This window comes from Zootoca vivipara, chromosome 8 (assembly GCF_965207765.1).
Source record: "Zootoca vivipara chromosome 8, rZooViv2.hap1.1, whole genome shotgun sequence".
Lineage (NCBI taxonomy): Eukaryota > Metazoa > Chordata > Lepidosauria > Squamata > Lacertidae > Zootoca > Zootoca vivipara.
This window is the reverse complement of record NC_142591.1, coordinates 2,518,872-2,538,109: the sequence shown is the minus strand read 5'-3', so window position 1 is coordinate 2,538,109 and position 19,238 is coordinate 2,518,872. Positions and strand designations below refer to the sequence as shown.

At 40.4% G+C, this 19,238-nt stretch overlaps 1 protein-coding gene across 5 annotated transcripts in view; it reads left to right on the top strand.

The window, feature by feature from the left end:
* CFAP61 (cilia and flagella associated protein 61) overlaps window positions 1–19,238 on the top strand; it is a 107,635-nt gene that overhangs the window by 20,620 nt on the left and 67,777 nt on the right. For 4 of the 5 annotated variants that reach the window (XM_088675917.1, XM_035101986.3, XM_088675915.1 and 1 more), the window contains 8 exons: window positions 879–934; window positions 3,570–3,659; window positions 7,385–7,584; window positions 9,638–9,677; window positions 11,903–12,042; window positions 14,361–14,487; window positions 14,795–14,872; window positions 17,228–17,434. In XM_088675917.1, coding sequence (XP_088532043.1) covers window positions 879–934; window positions 3,570–3,659; window positions 7,385–7,584; window positions 9,638–9,677; window positions 11,903–12,042; window positions 14,361–14,487; window positions 14,795–14,872; window positions 17,228–17,434 — 938 coding nt within the window. The remainder of the gene's footprint in view (window positions 1–878; window positions 935–3,569; window positions 3,660–7,384; window positions 7,585–9,637; window positions 9,678–11,902; window positions 12,043–14,360; window positions 14,488–14,794; window positions 14,873–17,227; window positions 17,435–19,238) is intronic. The other variant, XM_088675918.1, reaches the window with a different exon arrangement.

Genomic DNA, 19,238 nt, shown 5'->3' with positions numbered 1-19,238 from the left:
GAAATTCCTTCCAATAGCACCTTAGAGACCAACTAAGTTTGTCATTGGTATGAGCTTTCATGTGCATGCACAAGAAAGCTCATACCAATGACAAACTTAGTTGGTCTCTAAGGTGCCACTGGAAGGAATTTTTTTATTTTGTTTCGACTTGCGTCAGACCAACACGGCTACCTACCTGTAACCAAATCTTCACTATTTCTCTATATCCTTCACATTATGCCAAACTAAATGTGAAAGTACACTCAAATGCATGAAAAGGAGTGAGTTCGGCCCCTCCCCTTTAAAAAAAGAAATTCAAATTTGGGAAACCAGAGCCAAACATATAACAGGAAAAGAAGAACCTCAGCGGTAAGAAGTTTTAAGGAAGTATGTAATGGAAGAATTGATTATACCATTTTGAATGTACCAAGGGCAGCAGAGAAATAAAGAAAGCAAGATGGAACAAGGAGAATAGCAAATACATTTGTATTTTGTTCAGTGCTTAAAGCAACAGGAACTTTTTAATGCAAAAATTGGCAACATTGCTTTTAAAGCAGCAGTTTCAGCATCTAATGAGGGATACTAAAAAAAATTAAGGTAATTTTTTTTTAGTATCCTTGCCTAAAACTAGGGAGGCTTGCAACTCCCATCATCCTTAGCCATGGGCCATGCTGGCTGAGGCTGATGGGAGTTGGAGTCCAGCAGCATTTGGAGGGTCATGGGTTCCCCATTCCTGCTGCCCAAAATTGAATAAATGTTTAGCACAGAATATAAAAACTCAGAACACAATCCTGTAAGAGAAAGGACTTCATGTTGCTTTCCATTTCATTATTGATCCTGTTATTAATCTCTTAATTTTTTTTCTTTTTATTCTCTCTTCACTTCTCACCTCCATCCAGCTGATGAAACTGGTGTAACAAGTCAAAAAGAAGAAATACCAGATACGGAGAGTGAGGTAAATATCACAAAGAATTCATTACACTGAAAACAAAACGATTGAACAGATGGTGACTTTAAAAATCGCATGGCATGGTATAAGTGATGTCTCACAGCGTTTGGAAATGAATGGTGGAAATACACGTTTTTAAAAAGTGTATTGTTAACAATATATAAATGTATAACATTCAGAGAAACGATCATTCATTCATTCATTCATTCAATTTATACGTACTATACCTGGAGGTCTCAGGGCAGTTCACATGCAATGAACTGACAATATACACTAAGTACAAACAAAACACGGTCTCTTTTGAGTCCATTTGTACTTCAGAAGAGTGAACTAGTTGCATGCTTTTCTTCCTCACTGATATGAGTGGGACATAAATGTAAGTCTAGTTTGTGCCCACTTTTAGCTCTGTGATTCAGAAAGAGAAGCATATTTTCCATGATAATATGCAGAGTAAGGCACCCAGCTGCCTGAGCCTCCCAAGATCCTTGGTCCCTTAAAAAGACTGAAGGAAACCAAAAAGCAATGAAGATAGCATGAGAAACCTGGGGGAGACCAGGGCAGGCAGGGTGTGGCTAATATGAGGGGAAAGTATTTCTCCGTCAGGCAAACACAGGGTTGGAGCAGGCTTGAAGAGGAATGGCGTGGAGCTAGGGATGGGGCTTGTTGGAAGTTGAAAGTCTTCAACAGATGTCAAAAAGACAGCAGAAATTGTGCCTGTCTTATATGTAGAGTGGGACCTCGACTTACGAAGTACTCGACATCCAACGTTTTCGACTGGCGAGCACAAAAAGTGGCTGCACGTTTACGATTTTTTTCGGCATCCGAACGGAAAACCCATTCGCAGCTAGATGCAGTTTCCTCAACTTACGAATTTTTAGATGCGGTTTCCTCGACTTTTCCATTTCCAATGCATTCCTATGGGAAACCGCTTTTCCTTTGGGAAACTCAACATGAAGTTTTCGACCTACGAGTGTGCATTCGGAATGGATTAAATTCATAAGTCGAGGTCCCACTGTAATAGGACAGAGTTCTAAAGGTAGCACCACTACTCTGTCCAGGTTCCTACAGCATGCGGAATGCACCCACAGATAGGGTGGTACCTGCAAGATGCCCTCTCCTGCAAAGCACAGTGATCAGTTGGGTGTATAAGGGATGAGACAATCTTTTAGGTGTCCTGGTCACAAGTCTTATAGGGCTTTATGCACCAGCCCCAGTAGCTAATTTGCAGCCAGTGCAATTATTTTAGCTCTTGTGTAATACAGTGGAACATCGGTTTATGAACACCTCGGTTTACGAATTTTCGGTTTATGAACGCCACGGACCCATCTGGAACGGATTAATTCATTTTTCATTACTTTCAAGTTTATGAACGCTTCAGTTTATGAACAGACTTCCGGAACCAATTACACCCATGCTTCAGTTTATGAACGCTTCAGTTTAAGTACTCCGCGGACCCGTCTGGAACGGATTAATCCACTTTCCATTACTTTCAATGGGAAAGTACGCTTCAGTTTATGAACGCTTACTCCGCGGACCGTCTGGAATGGATTAATTCACTTTCCATTACTTTCAATGGGAAAGTTCGCTTCAGTTTATGAACGCTTCAGTTTATGAACAGACTTCCGGAACCAATTGTGTTCATAAACCGAGGTACCACTGTATAGTGATATTCTTCCGCAGGGAGCCACAGCATTTTGCACTAGTTACAGCTTCCAGGGCAGTTTCAAGGGCAGCCCCACGTGGAAAACATTGCCGCAATGCAGTCTGTAGGTTACCAGCACATGGATGGTAGTGGTTAGGCTATGCTGCTCCAGAAATGGCCACAGTTGTCCTACTAGCCAAAGTTGGTGAAAGCCTCTCCCACCCATTGAGGTCACCTCTTGTGACAGAGATGATTCCAGAAGCACTTTCAGAGCACAAACTGCTCCTCTATTTATTATTTTTTATATTGATTGTATTTATATCGTACCTTTTTCTCCAAGGAGCTCAAGGTAGCATACATGACTGCCCCTCCTCAGCAAATCCCAATAACAATCTTGTGAGGTAGGTTAAGCTGAGAGGCAGTGACTGGCCCAAGGTGAGCTTCATAGCCAAGTGGGGTTTTGTACCCCGGTTTCCCATATCCTAGTTCACACACTTAGGATAACACTTCAAGCATCTGATCAAGTGGACTGTATTGTGATGAAAACTTGTTTCAGAATGAATGAATGAATGAATGAATGAATGAATTTACTTTATTACGGTCACAGACCAGCATAAGCAAAACATCTAAATAAATAGCATAACAGTATCTCTAACTGGATTATTATTAAATTAATTGGGAACAAGAACCAAACATAGATTAAAACATATACATAGAATACTTGATTAAGCATAGATAATGGATGAATAAAAACCGATAAGGAAAATTTAAAGGAGATCAGTTTAAAAAGACCAGCTGTATGGGGTGGGGCTTCAGAAGTTTTATAATGACTTTGTTAGTCTTTAAGGTGCCACAAAACTCTTCATTGCTGCAAGAGACTAACATGGCTGTCCCTCTGGAAATTATTTAAAACATTGATACTGATTGTTCCACTATAAAGAGAGATGTACACATGGTGTTTAACAAAACATTTTTATTCTTTTATTTGTATTTCTCTAGAGAGGTAGCAGAATTGGGAGCTTCCTTTCTCAAGCTTCACATGCTAGTGCAAATGCTAGTAAAAGAGAAAGCATTCGTACAGTGTCAGAGGTAAGGCCCATTGAAATTAATAGTTTACAGCCTTAGTTATTTATATCTTGATAGTTTATTTTTTTAATGTTCTCACTTTCAGCTTGTCCTCACTCTCTTGCCCCGTTTTTTGCAACCAGCTTTCTTCTGGGGCGTAGGAAGGGGGGGCGGTCTGCCCCGGTTGTCATCCCTGAGGGGGGGGTGACAAAATCCTCCCGGGCGCGATCGCCACCACACCAGATCTCACCCCCGGACGCAATTGCCGCCGTGCCGGATCACCCCCCCCGGGCGCGATCGCCCTGCCCCCAGGGTGGATTGCCCCCGCCCCCAGGTGCATGGCATGTGCGCCTTTCCGGTTGCCCAAGCAGCTTGCTCCACCCCTGGCTGTCTTAAGTCTTCTGTCTCCTCCATCCCTCCACACCAATTCCCAGCATTCTCTTGTGTTTGGAACAACATACTGCTTTACATTTAAATTTAGTATATCAGTTCAATTCACTTGAGGTATATAGTACTTACATATTTTCACCTGTTGTAAGAAGTGTGATGAGAAACCCCAGCCTTCCTCTCAGTTCTTGCATGGTGGGCAAGAATTGTCATGGAAGTTGTGCAGCAATCCTCACCCCTTCCTAGCTCCAATGTTGAGAAGTCTAGGGTCTTGTTTGGCCTTGCACAGCTCAGTTACCTCTAGTACTTTTGGCCACACAGTAGCCAAATCACCAGGGGCCTTTGCCTTACGTACACTTGTTTTTGCATTTCTGTCACACTCTACTTAGTAATCTTCAAATTTCTGTATATCCAGTTACATCTTTCTGCTATTGGGAAAGCAGTCTGTTCCCACCACTGGGGAAGCATGACTGCAAACACATGATAAACACATGCATGCAAAGTGTTAGTGCTTGTTCTTGGCACTTCAGTTATTCTCAATCTTTGTTCTTTTATTTTAGCCTTTAGCAGTTGTTTGACTACTTTCCTAATCCCCCTTTTATGTTGTTCCATGTCCCTTCAAAGGCTACTTCCTCTTTTTCAAGAAACTAGCCTTTTCTACACATATTCTTCATGTAATTTTTTTGTCCTCGTCTTGCTTTTCAGTTTTTCCATTTCAGAAAGGTTTTCCCCCCTCTGTGCACCTTTTCAATTGCTCCCATTCACAGATAAAAGGTTGGTCTCATACATTCACAATAGTACCAAGTTCACCATTTGGGTCAGCTGCAACTTGCTCTCTCTGTACCAGCAGACTTGATATGTGACTAGACTATCATGTCTTTTTCATATCCGCTGATATTATGTTGGGTATTGTACATAATTTGTAATTTGTTTCATTGGGTTCAGCAGAATTCAGGGCACATATTTTATAGTTTTTTGACTGGACTTTGTTTCTGAAACTTGCCTTGAACATATAGGGAGATAATCAGATTAAACTCTAGAAAGTACTGGCTTGGTTTCAAATGTGGTGCCAGTTCATCACGGCGACCGTGTTTGGCATCTTTTTTTTTATTTAGTGCTAGGATTTGTATTCATTGTAACTTAGAATCATAGAGTTGGAAGAGACCACAAGGGCCATCCAGTCCAACCTCCTGCCAAGCAGGAAACACCATCAAAGCATTATTGACATATGCCTGTCAAGCCTCTGCTTAAAGACCTCCAAAGAAGGAGACTCCACCACACTCTTTAGTAGCAAATTCCACTGCCAAACAGCTCTTACTGTCAGGAGGTTCTTCCTAATGTTTAGGTGAAATTTTCTTTCTTGTAGTTTGAATCCATTGCTCCGTGTCCGCTTCTCTGGAGCAGCAGAAAACAACCTTTCTCCCTCCTCTATATGACATCCTTTTATATATTTGAACATCATATCACCCCTTAACCTTCTCTTCTCCAAGCTAAACATACCCAGCTCTCTAAGCCGTTCCTCATAAGGCATCGTTTCCAGGCCTTTGACCATTTTGGTTGCCCTCTTCTGGACACATTCCAGCTTGTCAGTATCCTTCTTGAACTGTGGTGCCCAGAACTGAACACAGTACTCCAGTGAGGTCTGACCAGAGCAGAATACAGTGGTACTATTACTTCCCTTGATTTAGATGCTATACTCATATTGATGCAGCCCAGAATTGCATTGGCTTTTTTAGCTGTTGCATCACACTGTTGACTCATGTCAAGTTTGTGGTCTACCAAGACTCCTAGATCCTTTTCATATGTACTGCTCTCAAGCCAGGTGTCACCCATCCTGTATTTGTGCCTTTCATTTTTTTTTTGCCAAACCTTACATTTCTCCTTGTTAAAATTCATCTTGTTTGCTTTGGCCCAGTTCTCTAATCTGTTAAGGTCATTTTGAAGTGTGATCCTGTCCTCTGGAGTATTAGCCACCCCTACCAATTTGGTGTCGTCTGCAAACTTGCTCAGGATGCCCTCAAGCCCATCATCCAAGTCATTGATAAAGATGTTGAATAAGACTGGGCCCAAGACAGAACCCTGTGGCACCCCACTAGTCACTTCTCTCCAGGATGAGGAGGAGCCATTGATGAGCACCCTTTGGGTTCGGTCAGTCAGCCAGTTACAAATCCACTGTATGGTAGCGATATAATTCTCCTTTATATCGCCATTTTATTTTAAGTGATGATTTCCTGCCTATCTTTTCAATTTATGTAGCATTAATATAAGTGATCTAACCAGATGTAATGTTTTCACATTTAATATTCAAATAGATATTGTACACTTCAAAGTTATTGCATAAATCTCTCCTTTAACACCATGCCTTGCTTCTGGAGTGGTTAACATGACTCTTATTTGTGACCAAAGCAGCTCTTTGCCCCTTTTCTACTTCCATTTTTCAACTGATTTTCTGTGAGATGATTTTGCCAAGAATGCAAATAGATTGCTATTTCGTAATGATATTACTTCATGTAAGTTATATTTAGGGTTCAGTCTTACACTGTTATCATTGGTGGAACACCTGTGATTGACTAGTGGAACCATCCTATCATGTGGCATGTGAGGAGGAGGCAGCGGCGTAGCTAGCTGCTCGGGTGCCCGGTGTGGCGCACGTGTCCTGCAGCCAGGGGTGAGGCGAGCTGCCTATGGGGGCGGGGGGGCACTGTGTGGAGCCTCTCCACCACCTCCCCCTCAGCTGTAGGGCGGCTGAGGGAGAGGTGGTGGGCAGGCGCAAGCCCCACGCTGCCGTTTCAGGCAGCACAGAGCCTGCATGCGCCCAAGCCACCACGTCACTCCCAGGAGAGACGCGTGGCTTGGGCATGCTGCAGGCCCCGCGGTGAGTGCCGGCCCCTGCAGTGTGGCGCCCAGTGCCAGCCGTGTTTCTTTACGTTTGTTGACTGAACTAAAAAGTTTTGTGAGCCCATTTTTTAATACAGTATATTTTTTAAAAAAATCTAATTTTTGTCATTTTGTCACCACCCCCGTAAAATGTAAAGTAAAATGGCCATCATAGAGAGGACTGACTTACTCCACGCTTACCATTCCTCATCCTCATCCTAGCCTCAAGTAGCAATCAGAGAAAGGTTACACTGAAACTCTGAATAATGGGTTGTTCACATCAATTCTTTTGCATTTATCATGGCAGTAAGTGTTTAAACGAAACCAGTATTGTACTGGTGTATAAAACTCTACTTTTAGAGTTGCATTGGGGGGGGGGGTCACCTGTAAACAATTTTATTTTATTTATAATGTTAAAGTTACCATTATAAATGTGAGTTTAGAAATATCATTGTTCTTTCATTGCTTTCATTGCTTCACTGTAGAGAGAGGGAGTACTTGCTAGAGTTTCATTAGAACGGCCAGAAACCAGCAGTTTAGAAATAAGCAGAAGCAAGGATTTGAAAACCTCCAAGACACCGTCCATTCTAACTGTGGAGACAGAGTCTTTCCGTCCTATATATAAAGGAGAAGTGAATGCTTTTTGTATACAGCTCTTTTGTATTGATGAGAAACATGAAACGAGGCAAGTACCGTAAATAATCTAGATATTTGATTTTAAAGGGGGGAAAATAAGAGTATATTTTATATTTTTGATTTCTTTAGTGTTTACTAACTTATTTATTTAAAAAACCATGGTGTTTTAAATGGAACCCCAACCAGTAATCTGGCAGCTGCATTTTGTGAACCAGTTGAAGTTTCCAGGTCATCTTCAAGGACAACCCCACATAGAGTGCATACCTCAGAAGTCGAACGGTACCTCAGAAGTCGAACGGAATCTGTTCTGGAAGTCGGTTTGACTTCCAAAAGGTTTAGGAACCAAGGTGAGGCTTCCAAGCCATGTAAGCCACATTGGACTTTCGGGTTCCAAAGAACATTCTCAAACCAGAACACTCACTTCCGGGTTTGCAGTGTTTGGGAGCCAAAACATTCGACTCGCAAGGCATTTGGGATCCAAAGTACGGATGTACAGTGGCCAAGTTGGCACTGTCAAAAAGGGGCTCTAGCTGACAAAACACATAACACTTCTGACTTATCAAGATTCAGCTTCAGTTTAATTGCCTACATCCAGCCCATCACTACTTCCAAGCACTTGTCAGTAGGCACACAAGTCTGCTATTTCAAATGATGTACCTATATTTTACTCAGAGTTAGGTGCAGCAGTTGATCTTATTTTTTATTATTATGACAGAGGACTTTGTATTCCCTGATCACCCCATGCTCTTGTTATGTCCCAGGGCATATCTGATGGCTTGCTTGCATGTAGGCCACTCATAGGCTGAAGCAAGAATGGGGCCATGCTGCTAGACAAGACTCCCAATATCATCCTGGGCTAGCCAATGTTCCAGTGTTCACACATCGAACATAGACACCTGAAATGGAACCCCTACAAGTGAGCAGCTGCTCACATCGGGGTTCCTTTTCAGGTAACCTTAATACAGTGATTGATCAGGAAAGGGATTTTGGAGTAGTAGTTCAATGAAAATATCAATCCAGTATATGACAGGTATGAAATTTGAAAATTCTCTTTTCAGAATCATTAGAAAAGGCATTGAAAATAAAGCTTCGATATCATAATGCCTATGAGGAACTTTTACAATGTCTGGGACTTTTTAGCTTAGAAAAATTGTGGGTAAGAGGGACATGATAGAGGTGCATAAAATTATGCATGGTGTAGATAAAATGTATGGGGAGTAGTTCTTCCCAGAGTCATCCAATGAAGCTGAAGAGTGGGAGATTTGCGACAGACAAAAGGAAATCCTTCTTCACAGCATGTAGCTGAACTATAGATTTTGCTCCCACAAGATGCCATTATGGCCATCAACTTGGACTATTTCCAAAGAGTCAAAATCTTTGGAAATAGACAAAATCAGGAAAGATAAAGCTATCAAGAGCCACTACTCTAGGGCTGAGCAACATCAGCTTTTCAACATCACGGTGTATTGCCAGCCAAACATTGCAGTTTGGCAATATACCATGATTTTTTTGGGGGGGGGACCTGCATTGGCCTCTGCCCACAAGGCATCGGGTGAAATTTCTCCAATTCTCAACCGTGGGAGCGGGACAATGCAGCTTATTTGCGCAGCTCAGCTGGGGATTGGGAAGGTTCCTCCTCCCCAACTGAGCCAGCCCCGGTGCTCCCCCCTGCTCACATGCGAGTGGCAGGAGCATAAGGGTTCCTTTAGTGGCTCGCTGCAGGGAGCGAGCAATTTAAAGATGCAGCCTTAGTTTCTTTGCCACGGAAGCTTCCTGCAAATGCTCATAGAGGCATGAACCAATGAAAGGTGGTCTTTTTGGTCACTGTGTGACCAGAATGCTGGGCTAGGTGGGCCTTTGGTCTGATCTAGCAATGCTCTTATGTTTTCAGAATTGGGATCATGGCCAGCAGCACAACTTCACTCCAACTTAAATAAGGCTTATCATCATCTTGATGTATTGTTTTGTGTAGTTAAAGCTGCACTCAAAAAACCTCTTTGAGGTTGGAGAATGCTTTCTAGAGTAGGTGGGAGTATTATAAAATAAATACTGCATAGTGGAAATTTCAAGATTTTTGTAAAATTATTTGGTTTTATTTGCAGGTCATTAGATTTCATGAATTTTGTTTTCAACCTTTTCCCAGTAAGTATGTACATTTTTAAAGCACTTGCTTTGCAATTAATGAATGAAAGCAGTTTACCAGACATTGCATTTGCTTATATTGAGCCAATTTCCTTTTAGGGGAGCAGAGAAATGGCAGGATGATTTTAAATACTATTGCAAGGATTTGCTAGTGCACATGTCAGAGGGATTGCAGTGCAAATCAGCAGAGAATAAATGATATTGATCGTAGGGTATTGGGTTTCAAAGAGCGAAAGGGGTTAGAATCATATTTCCTCCTCCTCTTCCTACCCAGCTTAGCTTCTAGGCATCCAGCTACTAAACTTCAAGGTGATTTTTTTCTGGTCTCCAGCCCTTAAACACTAACACCCATTTCCATTTCCTAAAATTTCTTATATGACTGCTATCTCCTAGGGGACTAGAGAATATTACCTAAAGTATGCCTGTACATACCTGAATGTGCAGTCTGATATAGAGGCATTTTTGTGCATGCAAGAATTCCCAGCTTCTGTGGGGGGGGCTGCTATATTTATTTTTAAATATATGTTCCACTTTTCTTTAAAGACCCAATGCAACCAACACAAATCCATAAATGCAATCAATTTTCATTTACAATATCACAGCTCTCACACAGAATAAAAATGGAAAATAGACAAGTGGAGCAGGGTAACAATTTAATAGTTCGAGGGTGAATAGTTTCGAAGTTTTCTGGCTCCCTTCAGCTACTTGGCCTTCCATATTTTAAAGCACAGTACAAGGATTAGGTGGTTCTGGCTCCATCCTTGAAGGAGAACTGTCCAAACCTCCTTCAGGTCCCTTTCAGCTGGATAGCACACCCTCAATGGCCTCTTATTCAAATAAGTAATTTTCCACACTCCTGTCTCCAGAGACCTGCCAATGGCCAGTCAGTTCCCCTGGGGAGGTGAGACTTGCTCACTTGAGGTCCGGTTGGATTTTGGTGCTTAAAGACACAACAGCAGGACCTGAGGAGCTTTCCAAGATCATGCAGGTGCTTTAGATTCCTGTCAGATTTCCTCTATAAGCCTCAGGCTCTCACGGGGCTGTTGGAAACCTTTAGACTCCCAACTCTCATCAGCCCCAGCCAGCATGGCCAATGGTCAGGGATGATGAGAATTGTAGTCCAGCAATATCTAGAGCAGGGATGGGGAATCTTTTCAGCCCGGCAGGCCAGATCCTTATTTCCCCTATCGCTGGCAGACCACTGAAACATGGATGGGGCTGCTCACCTACATCACCAAGACACCAGGTAACAATTTTTTCCTTTCCCCCAAGTTTTTCCAGTTTCCCCAGGCCATGCTGCAAGGGAGAATCCAAGCAAGGGGGTTCATTGATACTGTCTCCAAGCTCTGCTTTCAGCACAGATTGGCCAGACTCCAGAGTCATTGCCAATCAGCCTCACAGGCCAGAGGTTCCCACCCCACTCATCTAGAGAGCCACAGGTCCTCCACCACTTTTTAAAAGCATCTTTTCTCATTTCCTAATAAAATGAATGGAACTCATATTGTCAAATTTTAAAAACAAAACCAGATTCAACATTGTATTAACTGAAATAAAGAATGTACCTTGGATGCTTCCTGCTTCCACAATTCCAGACACAAGATTAGTGGCAATACAATATGCCTGAATGGCTTAGTGCCCAAATAGTTAGATAAAATACAGAAAGACTAACAGCTGAAAACCTCTTTGGCTAGTTACATATTCAGCTACAGATTCTGTGTTCAAGAACAGGTCATAATTGTGGAAAGTGAAAATGAAAAATATTCACTGTGCTCTTATATGTAGAGAGTATCTCTATTTACTGTGGACTGAAATATTTATTTTCAAATTCAGCCTTTTCCAAATGGACAGTTTTTTTACAATTTCATAAAATGTCTGTTAATTACTAAGGACTATATTGTGTGATTTATTTTGAAAATGAGGTGAATATATAAATCACATTGAGTTCTTCTTTCATACATTATGCCTTGGATCCAGAGAACTGCTTGTGCAACAGGATTCCTCCTGCTACCCCTCCCCACTGCAGTTTCCTGCAGCACATCCCATGCCATTCTGGAGGGTCCTCTAACCTTCAAGAGCCTGAGCAAAAGGAGGAGTTGCAACCATGCTTCTTTTGATCCCATTCTATATGTTGCATATAATATTGTCTTTTCCCTATGTGTATTTCCTTAAACAGCTTACATTTTTTACAGTTTTTGTGGCCTAGTGTAGTATATTATTTCTTTCAGGACAAAGACTTCTGCATTATCTCAGTTCCACATATGGTGCCTGAATTTTATCTGATCCAGAATTTTGTCCGGGTTATACCCTTTAGCAGCTGTACACTGGATCAAGAGCTCTATGTGTTTCACCGTTCAGGATTACTCAAGTTAGTGGCACATTTTGCTACTACAGAAGTTTTTGTGGTATTGCTTGTATCTGAGCTGTTGTGACACCATTTTAATTTTACTCCATCAGTTTATTTTTTTTATAGTCTTTGCTAATCAATTGCTTTGTTTGTGGGAAACAAGTTATCTATAAAAAGTTTTATTGCTAGGGTCTGTATAATTTAAAGGGGTGTCTTAAAGGATTTTAATAGTTATTCTGTGGCAAAAGAGTTGGGTACTTTAAGCAAGATATGTATTTAAATGAAAAGACAAAAGTGAAAGCATTATAGGCAAGAGTTGGATTGAATATAAAGAACTAGACCACCTAGTTCTTATATAAAGACACCCAAGTAAATAGTTTAGTTTCTGGATAAGATGTGAATGTGAGATGAAAATTAACCAGTAATGGAAAAATTCTGAGTAACATAAAAGCCAGTGTCATGCCCTTAATGATCCCTTCCTGATGAGGAAGTAAAACAAAGATCAATATGATGTTTTTGTACAGTGAGGTTTTAAAAGACATATGAATAAAAAGTGAGTTGCTGAAAATGGATGAAAAGCAAAGCCCACAGAAGCAAGCCTAGAGAGACAGAGAGAGGACATGTGAAACTGCAAAGTCAGAGAGATAAAGGGAATAGCCAAATGAAAGACTGATTGTGAGAAGGAAAAGTCCTCACACAGAATTTAGATGATGGCAAATGCACCTCTAGGCCTGCTACTTAACAAGAAAGGAAAAATAATACATAACAGGGTGTAGGCTGAAATGCTTAATGGATACTTCTCTTCAATTTTGACAGCAAATGATAATAAGCAGCCTTACTTCTGGACTGTCAAATGAATTGGGCTTCTATAATAAGTTGATTTCTTACTGAGGGCAAAATAAATATAAAGAGGCTAAATGTATCTTTTCTCTTAGTCTTTGATTCTCAATAATGGGTCAGTTTTTTATGCAGATACCAATTTTTCAGGTATTGTTCTATCCATTTTCAGCTGCTTATTACTAATTGCATGTACAGAAACTCCCTGTATTTTGAGAATATATACTGAGGAGGTAGAAGTATCGGTATCGGTATCAAGTTTATTGCTTATAGCCACAGGCTGCTGCAATGTATACAATGTCATTCAGTAAAATATATACACATTTGGTACGAAACTTAGAACATTTACATTATCAAAACATAACCTAATCAGCACAAAGCTATGGAAACACTTAAATATACCAATTAAAACATTAAATAATAAAATTTATAAACTAAAATCATCATGTGGCCACTGATATATTAAAAGACATATTAAACAATATAATTGATAATTGTGTACAACTTTGGTGAGAAAGGTGCGTCGTGGTATATGCCAGGTCACATATTTATCTGTGTCTGCAGAATAAACAAACCGTGGGCTTCCCTCTCCCCAACTAACACTCACACTGTATGTAGAAAATCTTAATTCAAACCTTTGATCCATGTAGCTGGTATATTCGACAATATGTTGTTGCAACCCTTTTCCATTAACGATACAATTATAAGGAGAACCTCTGCTTCTTAATGGTGGCGTTGGAGGGTTATCAACAGGCAAAGTACATTTGCACTCAGCACCTCCCTGCCTCCCGCATTCCATGCCAGAGCAAGAGCCAGGTACTGAGACAAACTGCGAGTGAAGCCCATTCTGCTCATCTCTGGGGGGAATTTGCAAAGATGATTTACCCTCTGTCATCCTTGTTTTTCATTCGCCAATGATCCCCCGCTCTTGTGGGGACTGCCTCCTTTAAGGCAGACAGGACCAGAAGGATTTTTGAATTAGAGGCTTCATCTCTGAACACTTTATATCTAATATAGACATTTTTGAATCAGGTGGTGGTTATGTTTCATGATAGACTCTTAACAGTTACATTTAAAATGGAAAGCGTTGGTCCAGAACTGGTTCATAATGCTTGGTATGTTCACAAATACCCAGTACTTTTCAGAGCAAGTGAAGAGATGCTTATACAATCATATACTAAATTTCAGCTCCCATAATTCTTTGAGAGAAGCCATGCCAGTTACTGATCTCAAATTGATGTAAGTTTGTTTATACAGTATGTACACTGTGAGGTGTAAGAATATTGAATCCAACTTCAGCTTTTTCTTTGGTAGAGGAACAACTCAAACCAGCATTAAAGGGTTTTAAGTGACTTGATGTCACTGCAGTGTGATAATGCAGTATCAAAACCAAAATTTTCCTGGTGATAGTCACATTTGGGTATTTATGCATGGAATCTGAGACAATTTGTAGATGCCATTGTTTGCTGCATATATAGTATTTGGGTTTATTTCTCTAACAGGTCCTTTATTGTAAGACCAGCAAGAACCAGTGATGTCGCTGGTGTTGAATTACTAATCCAAACCTTGAAATTGAACAAAAGTATATTGGATGACCTAAATAGCTACATATTGGCACGAAGAGATCCAGTAAGTTGTTAACACTGCTTTATATTGCTTCTGTTTTGTGTGAGTGTTCAAATAGGAATCTGCTCATTTGTATATGCTAAGCTGGCAGTCTTCAAATTTGCTGCTATACTAAACCAGTGTGCAGAAGACGCCTTTCAGGTGCAAAAAGTAAAATGTCCTTTGGGTCTTTTATATTATTATAATCCATGTCAGAGAGAGTGTAATGTGTGGGAGGGGAGCTGAGATGAGATGGGTGTTTAAATAAAGAACATTAATTAAAGTATCAGAGTAGAAGAATATACACCAAATCTTTTGCTTTGTTTTTCAGGATGGTACACCAATTCAAGCATTTGTAGCAGAAGTTTTGCATCAAGTCGTTGGAATATCAGTTATTAGAAATGAAACGGTATATATTCTTATTTGCAGATTTGTTCCTTTTTGATGGAAGGATTTAGAACACTAAATTAATGTTAAATGTTCTCAAAGTCAGGAATATTTTTGTTCAAATAAACATTTTGAACATTCACTTCTTTCCACAGCTAATGTGTGAATAATGTTTGAACAATCCTTAGTCAAAGGAGAAAAGAAAAACAAGATTGCTGGAGGAGAAAATGTATATCCCAGCAATATAGTTTTTCTCATCCACAGTCTTGTTCTTCTTTAAAACAAAATGAGGCACTAAATTCTGAATATTTACCATAAATGCAATTTGTATGTTTTTGTCCCTTTTTTCTTGAAAAACAGAGATTCAAGGTGATTTATTCTGTCTTTAAACAGAAGAAATAGTTTTGAAATGAATTATTATTTACTCCCCTTTGCTATTTTACAAAGATAAGGAAGTTTTATAAAGGAAGGCAGGATCCATTTAAGAAACTGAGTGACCTTGCCAGCAATTCCTTAATTTTCTCATTTTAATATAGGAGTAAACCATATGACTTTAACTCTGGATGATATGGAATGCAATATCTTTAAAGGTATATTAATTGCTTCCAGCAGTTAGGAGTTTCCTGTAATTTGGTAATGAGGATCAATCCACAGTTTCTAGTAAGCCAATAACTGGCCTTTTTATTTATTTTTAATAATCTATTTTTATTAATTTTCCAATTAAAACACAATTATATCACATCCATTATTTCGAATTATACAAATACATATCAATTAAACCGAATGTTATGCCAAATCATATGAAATTTTCGGAGTTCCCATGCTTCAAAAATTGGGGATTCCTCGCAACTGTCCACTGCCGTCTTTTTCTAAAGTCCAAATCATCACTCCAAGTCCATAATAATCCCGATCTTTCCCCTACAGTCACTAAGATGTTTTCTTCTTTCATCCAATTTTTCCACAGCTGCTGAGATAAGTATCAAACAAGATTTCACATATATTATTTCTCCTGTGTGAGTTTTAATCAGTCCGGCCTCCCCATAAATCTTCTTTGTCTGGAGTGTCCCCTGTTGCGTCGGTCTTTCAACACGGAGCAGCGCCATCTTAGAAAGCTCAGATCACTTTCACTTTCTCTCAAAACTTTTTAAGACTAACGATCTTTGTAAAATTTACAGCTTTTCCAGGCAAAAGACACAGCCGTCACATTATGCATACACTCTTGATAAATTTGTGGCTCTCCTTGCCCTATAGCTGAACTTAGCTTCAGATCACTGTTCAAATTCAAAGTGCGTCACACCTCATAAATCCACCGGACGCTTTCCAGGCACTCCGACTATCCAGTTAGAGGGAGGCTTCTCTCTTCAGCAGTTTTACAACTTCAAAAAATATACTCAATATCCATAGTTTATAAAGTTCATTACTCACACAGGTATCCTTTATTTCTCGTTTGTTCCAAACAAACAAGGACATCGCGTCTGGGAAGGTATGAAGTAACTCGTAGAGTATATGAAAAAAATAAAAAAGCTCGCTTCCCTTCTCGTTCCATCCCCATCAATCTTTCTTCCAGATAAAATACAGCCTCGACTTCTCACCCTCAGCAGCGAAAATTCCTTGGCAGTAAACAGAGCTTCTGCCCCTCCTTCTGAAGCATGTCCATGAATTTAAACCTAATTATCTTCTTTAATCATGGAGATCCCACCATGCTGGTTAGCGTCCTGGAGTTCCGACTCCCCATGAGTGCTCTCGGCCCAAGCCCCACCCCCACCCCTTGAACAGTTGGGGTGGGTTTGGGGGCATCGCGGGCCAGCGGCCCCTCTCCGTAACACCCGGAGAGGTGAGGGGGTTGCCATTTACTCCCCCTAGCAACCGCCAAATTCCTCATGAAGGTCGGAGAGATGGAACAAGGGTCAGCCATTCCTGCAGGCGGAACCGGAACAATAACTGGTCTTTTTAAATATAGTTGTAAATAAAAGCAATACTGTTTTGTTTTTTAAATAAAAAAACCCCCACCTCTACCAATATGTTTAATTTTTAATAGTTGTCCATATGGTCTTGGTTTTAGGACACAAAACAGCCAGATATTTTAAATATAGTGTGTAAATAAATGCAAAACTGTTTTTAAAAACTACTGTTTCATTTTTAAAAGCTACCTATATGGTCTCATTTTACAGTACTGTCAACTGGGAAATTATCCTGCACACATCCCACTGACATGGAACTTGTGCAGGAGAGTTTCCTAATGTATAGTTACTTCCTCAGTGGTAGTGATCCCTCTTTCTTGAAAGAAAAACGAATGCAAGTATTTGCATTATAGCTGTTCCAAAACAGAAGCACAGCTCTTTCCTTAATCAGTATGTTGAATTGATATGTTTTCCAGGATATAGAATATATTCGTTCACACTACAACATTGAAGACTTCATTTATTTCAGTCATCACCAGCAGGAAGAGCATGGTCACGTTTACCACTTTGCACTGAATCCAGTCTTTCATCACTATGCAAAACATTTTATGAAGGAGATGCTTCGACTAGCCAACAAATCTTGTCTCTACTACCCTATTTATCCTCAGCCTGAAAACGGCAAGGTAAACCATAATCATTTAGTCAAGAAGTAGATTGATTTTATATATGTAAATGTTGCTGATTGGTTTTTAATTTTATTTACTCTTTCCCTTGGGTGTATGTAAACAAAAATGTACACATATGTGTAACAATTGGCAACCATTTCTAACTTACATACGGTAGTTAGAAATAAATACAACCAATAGAGATTCCCAGGGCTCACACAGAAGGATACCGTGTTTCTCATTTTAAGGCATCCCTACAAAATAAGGCATGGCAGGATTTTCCTGAGGTGGAAAAATATAAGGCATACCTCGAAAATAAGCCGTACCGGGTGGTGGAAGAAGGTCTGTGGCAAAGAAGGGTTGCTGCTGCCGCGTTAACCCCCGAGACCTGGCTGCAGCCTCAGCGCACAGCGCGTGCAGCCCCAGAACCCGGCTGTAGCTTTTGCGCACCGCGCGCGGACACCCGGGACCTGGCTGTAGCCTCAGCGCGCAGCCCCAGGACCCGGCTGCAGCCTTTGCGCGCGGACACCCGGGACCCGGCTGCAGCCTCTGCCTGCCGCGCGCGCAGCCCCAGGACCTGGCTGCAGCCTCTGCCTGCCGCGCGCGAAGACCCGGTGGGAGCAGGTCTGTGGACTGTACAGATACCGGTACCGGTACTTAATTAAAAAATAAGACATCCCTTGAAAATAAGGCATGCTGTGTTTTTTTTCAGGAAAAAATTAATATAAGACATGACTTATAATATGAGAAACACGGTATATTATGATGATTAATTACTAATTATTAATATTATATATATTGCATATAGTTGCATCTGTTTGTCATTTAAAACCGACAGAATCGCGCTTTCTATGTAGAATCATAGAACTAGAAGAGAGTCAGTTGGTTGTCTCAACTTATTTCTATCAGCAAGAGCTATGTTGTGAACTTTCTTGAAAATCTCCAGGAAAGAAGATTCTTCTTGCAATTTCTTTTTGAACAGTTAATTCTAGGGCCCAACCTTACTTTTATCCAATGAGCTTCTGGATCACATTCCTTTTAGTGTGCATAGGACAAGCTTCTTATTTAGGATACTTTATTTCAAAATGGCTCAGTAGTAAAGCCTAAAAAAGAATAAATAGCTTTTTCTACATAGTTTTCATTATTGATACTTACTTGCTTAAAATAATGGTATAGACTGGGTTATGATGAGGTTATCTGAGGAATTCAGCTTGCTGTAGCCAGAGCTGTAGTCACATTGATAGCCATTTTGGAGAAATTCCCTATAAAATAAGGGTGCAAAGCTGCTTTATTTTTAAACCTTTACATCCAAGTTTCAATACTTGGACATAAATTTGAGGGATAAAAATATAAAGATATCAGATTTCAGTATGTTCTACACACGCTATACCTTTAAGACACATTCTTTCCCTCAAAGAATTCTGGGTGCTGTAGTTTACCCTTCACAGAGTTACAATTCCCAACAACCCTTAACAGACTATAGTGCCCAGAATTCTTTGGAGGGGGGGGGAGTGCTTTAAAGGAATAGTGTGGATGCAGCCTTACTCCCTCATCTCATACTGAACAGTTGAATGCTCAGCTCTTGACAGAGGACTTTCACAGGACTTCGTTCAAATACCTGATCCCTCACCCTCTCTCATTTTGATATTCATTAGCATTAGGAACCAAAAAGTCATAAGCTTTGGTATGTCAGCCTCAAATGTTTGAAGATGGACCGATTTTGAACAAGGACTCAAGAAAATGTCCTTTGTACAAAGAAGGCAGTGTAAACTCTGAAGGAATGGGCCTTGATCCAAAGAAATACCCCTGCACATGCCTGCTT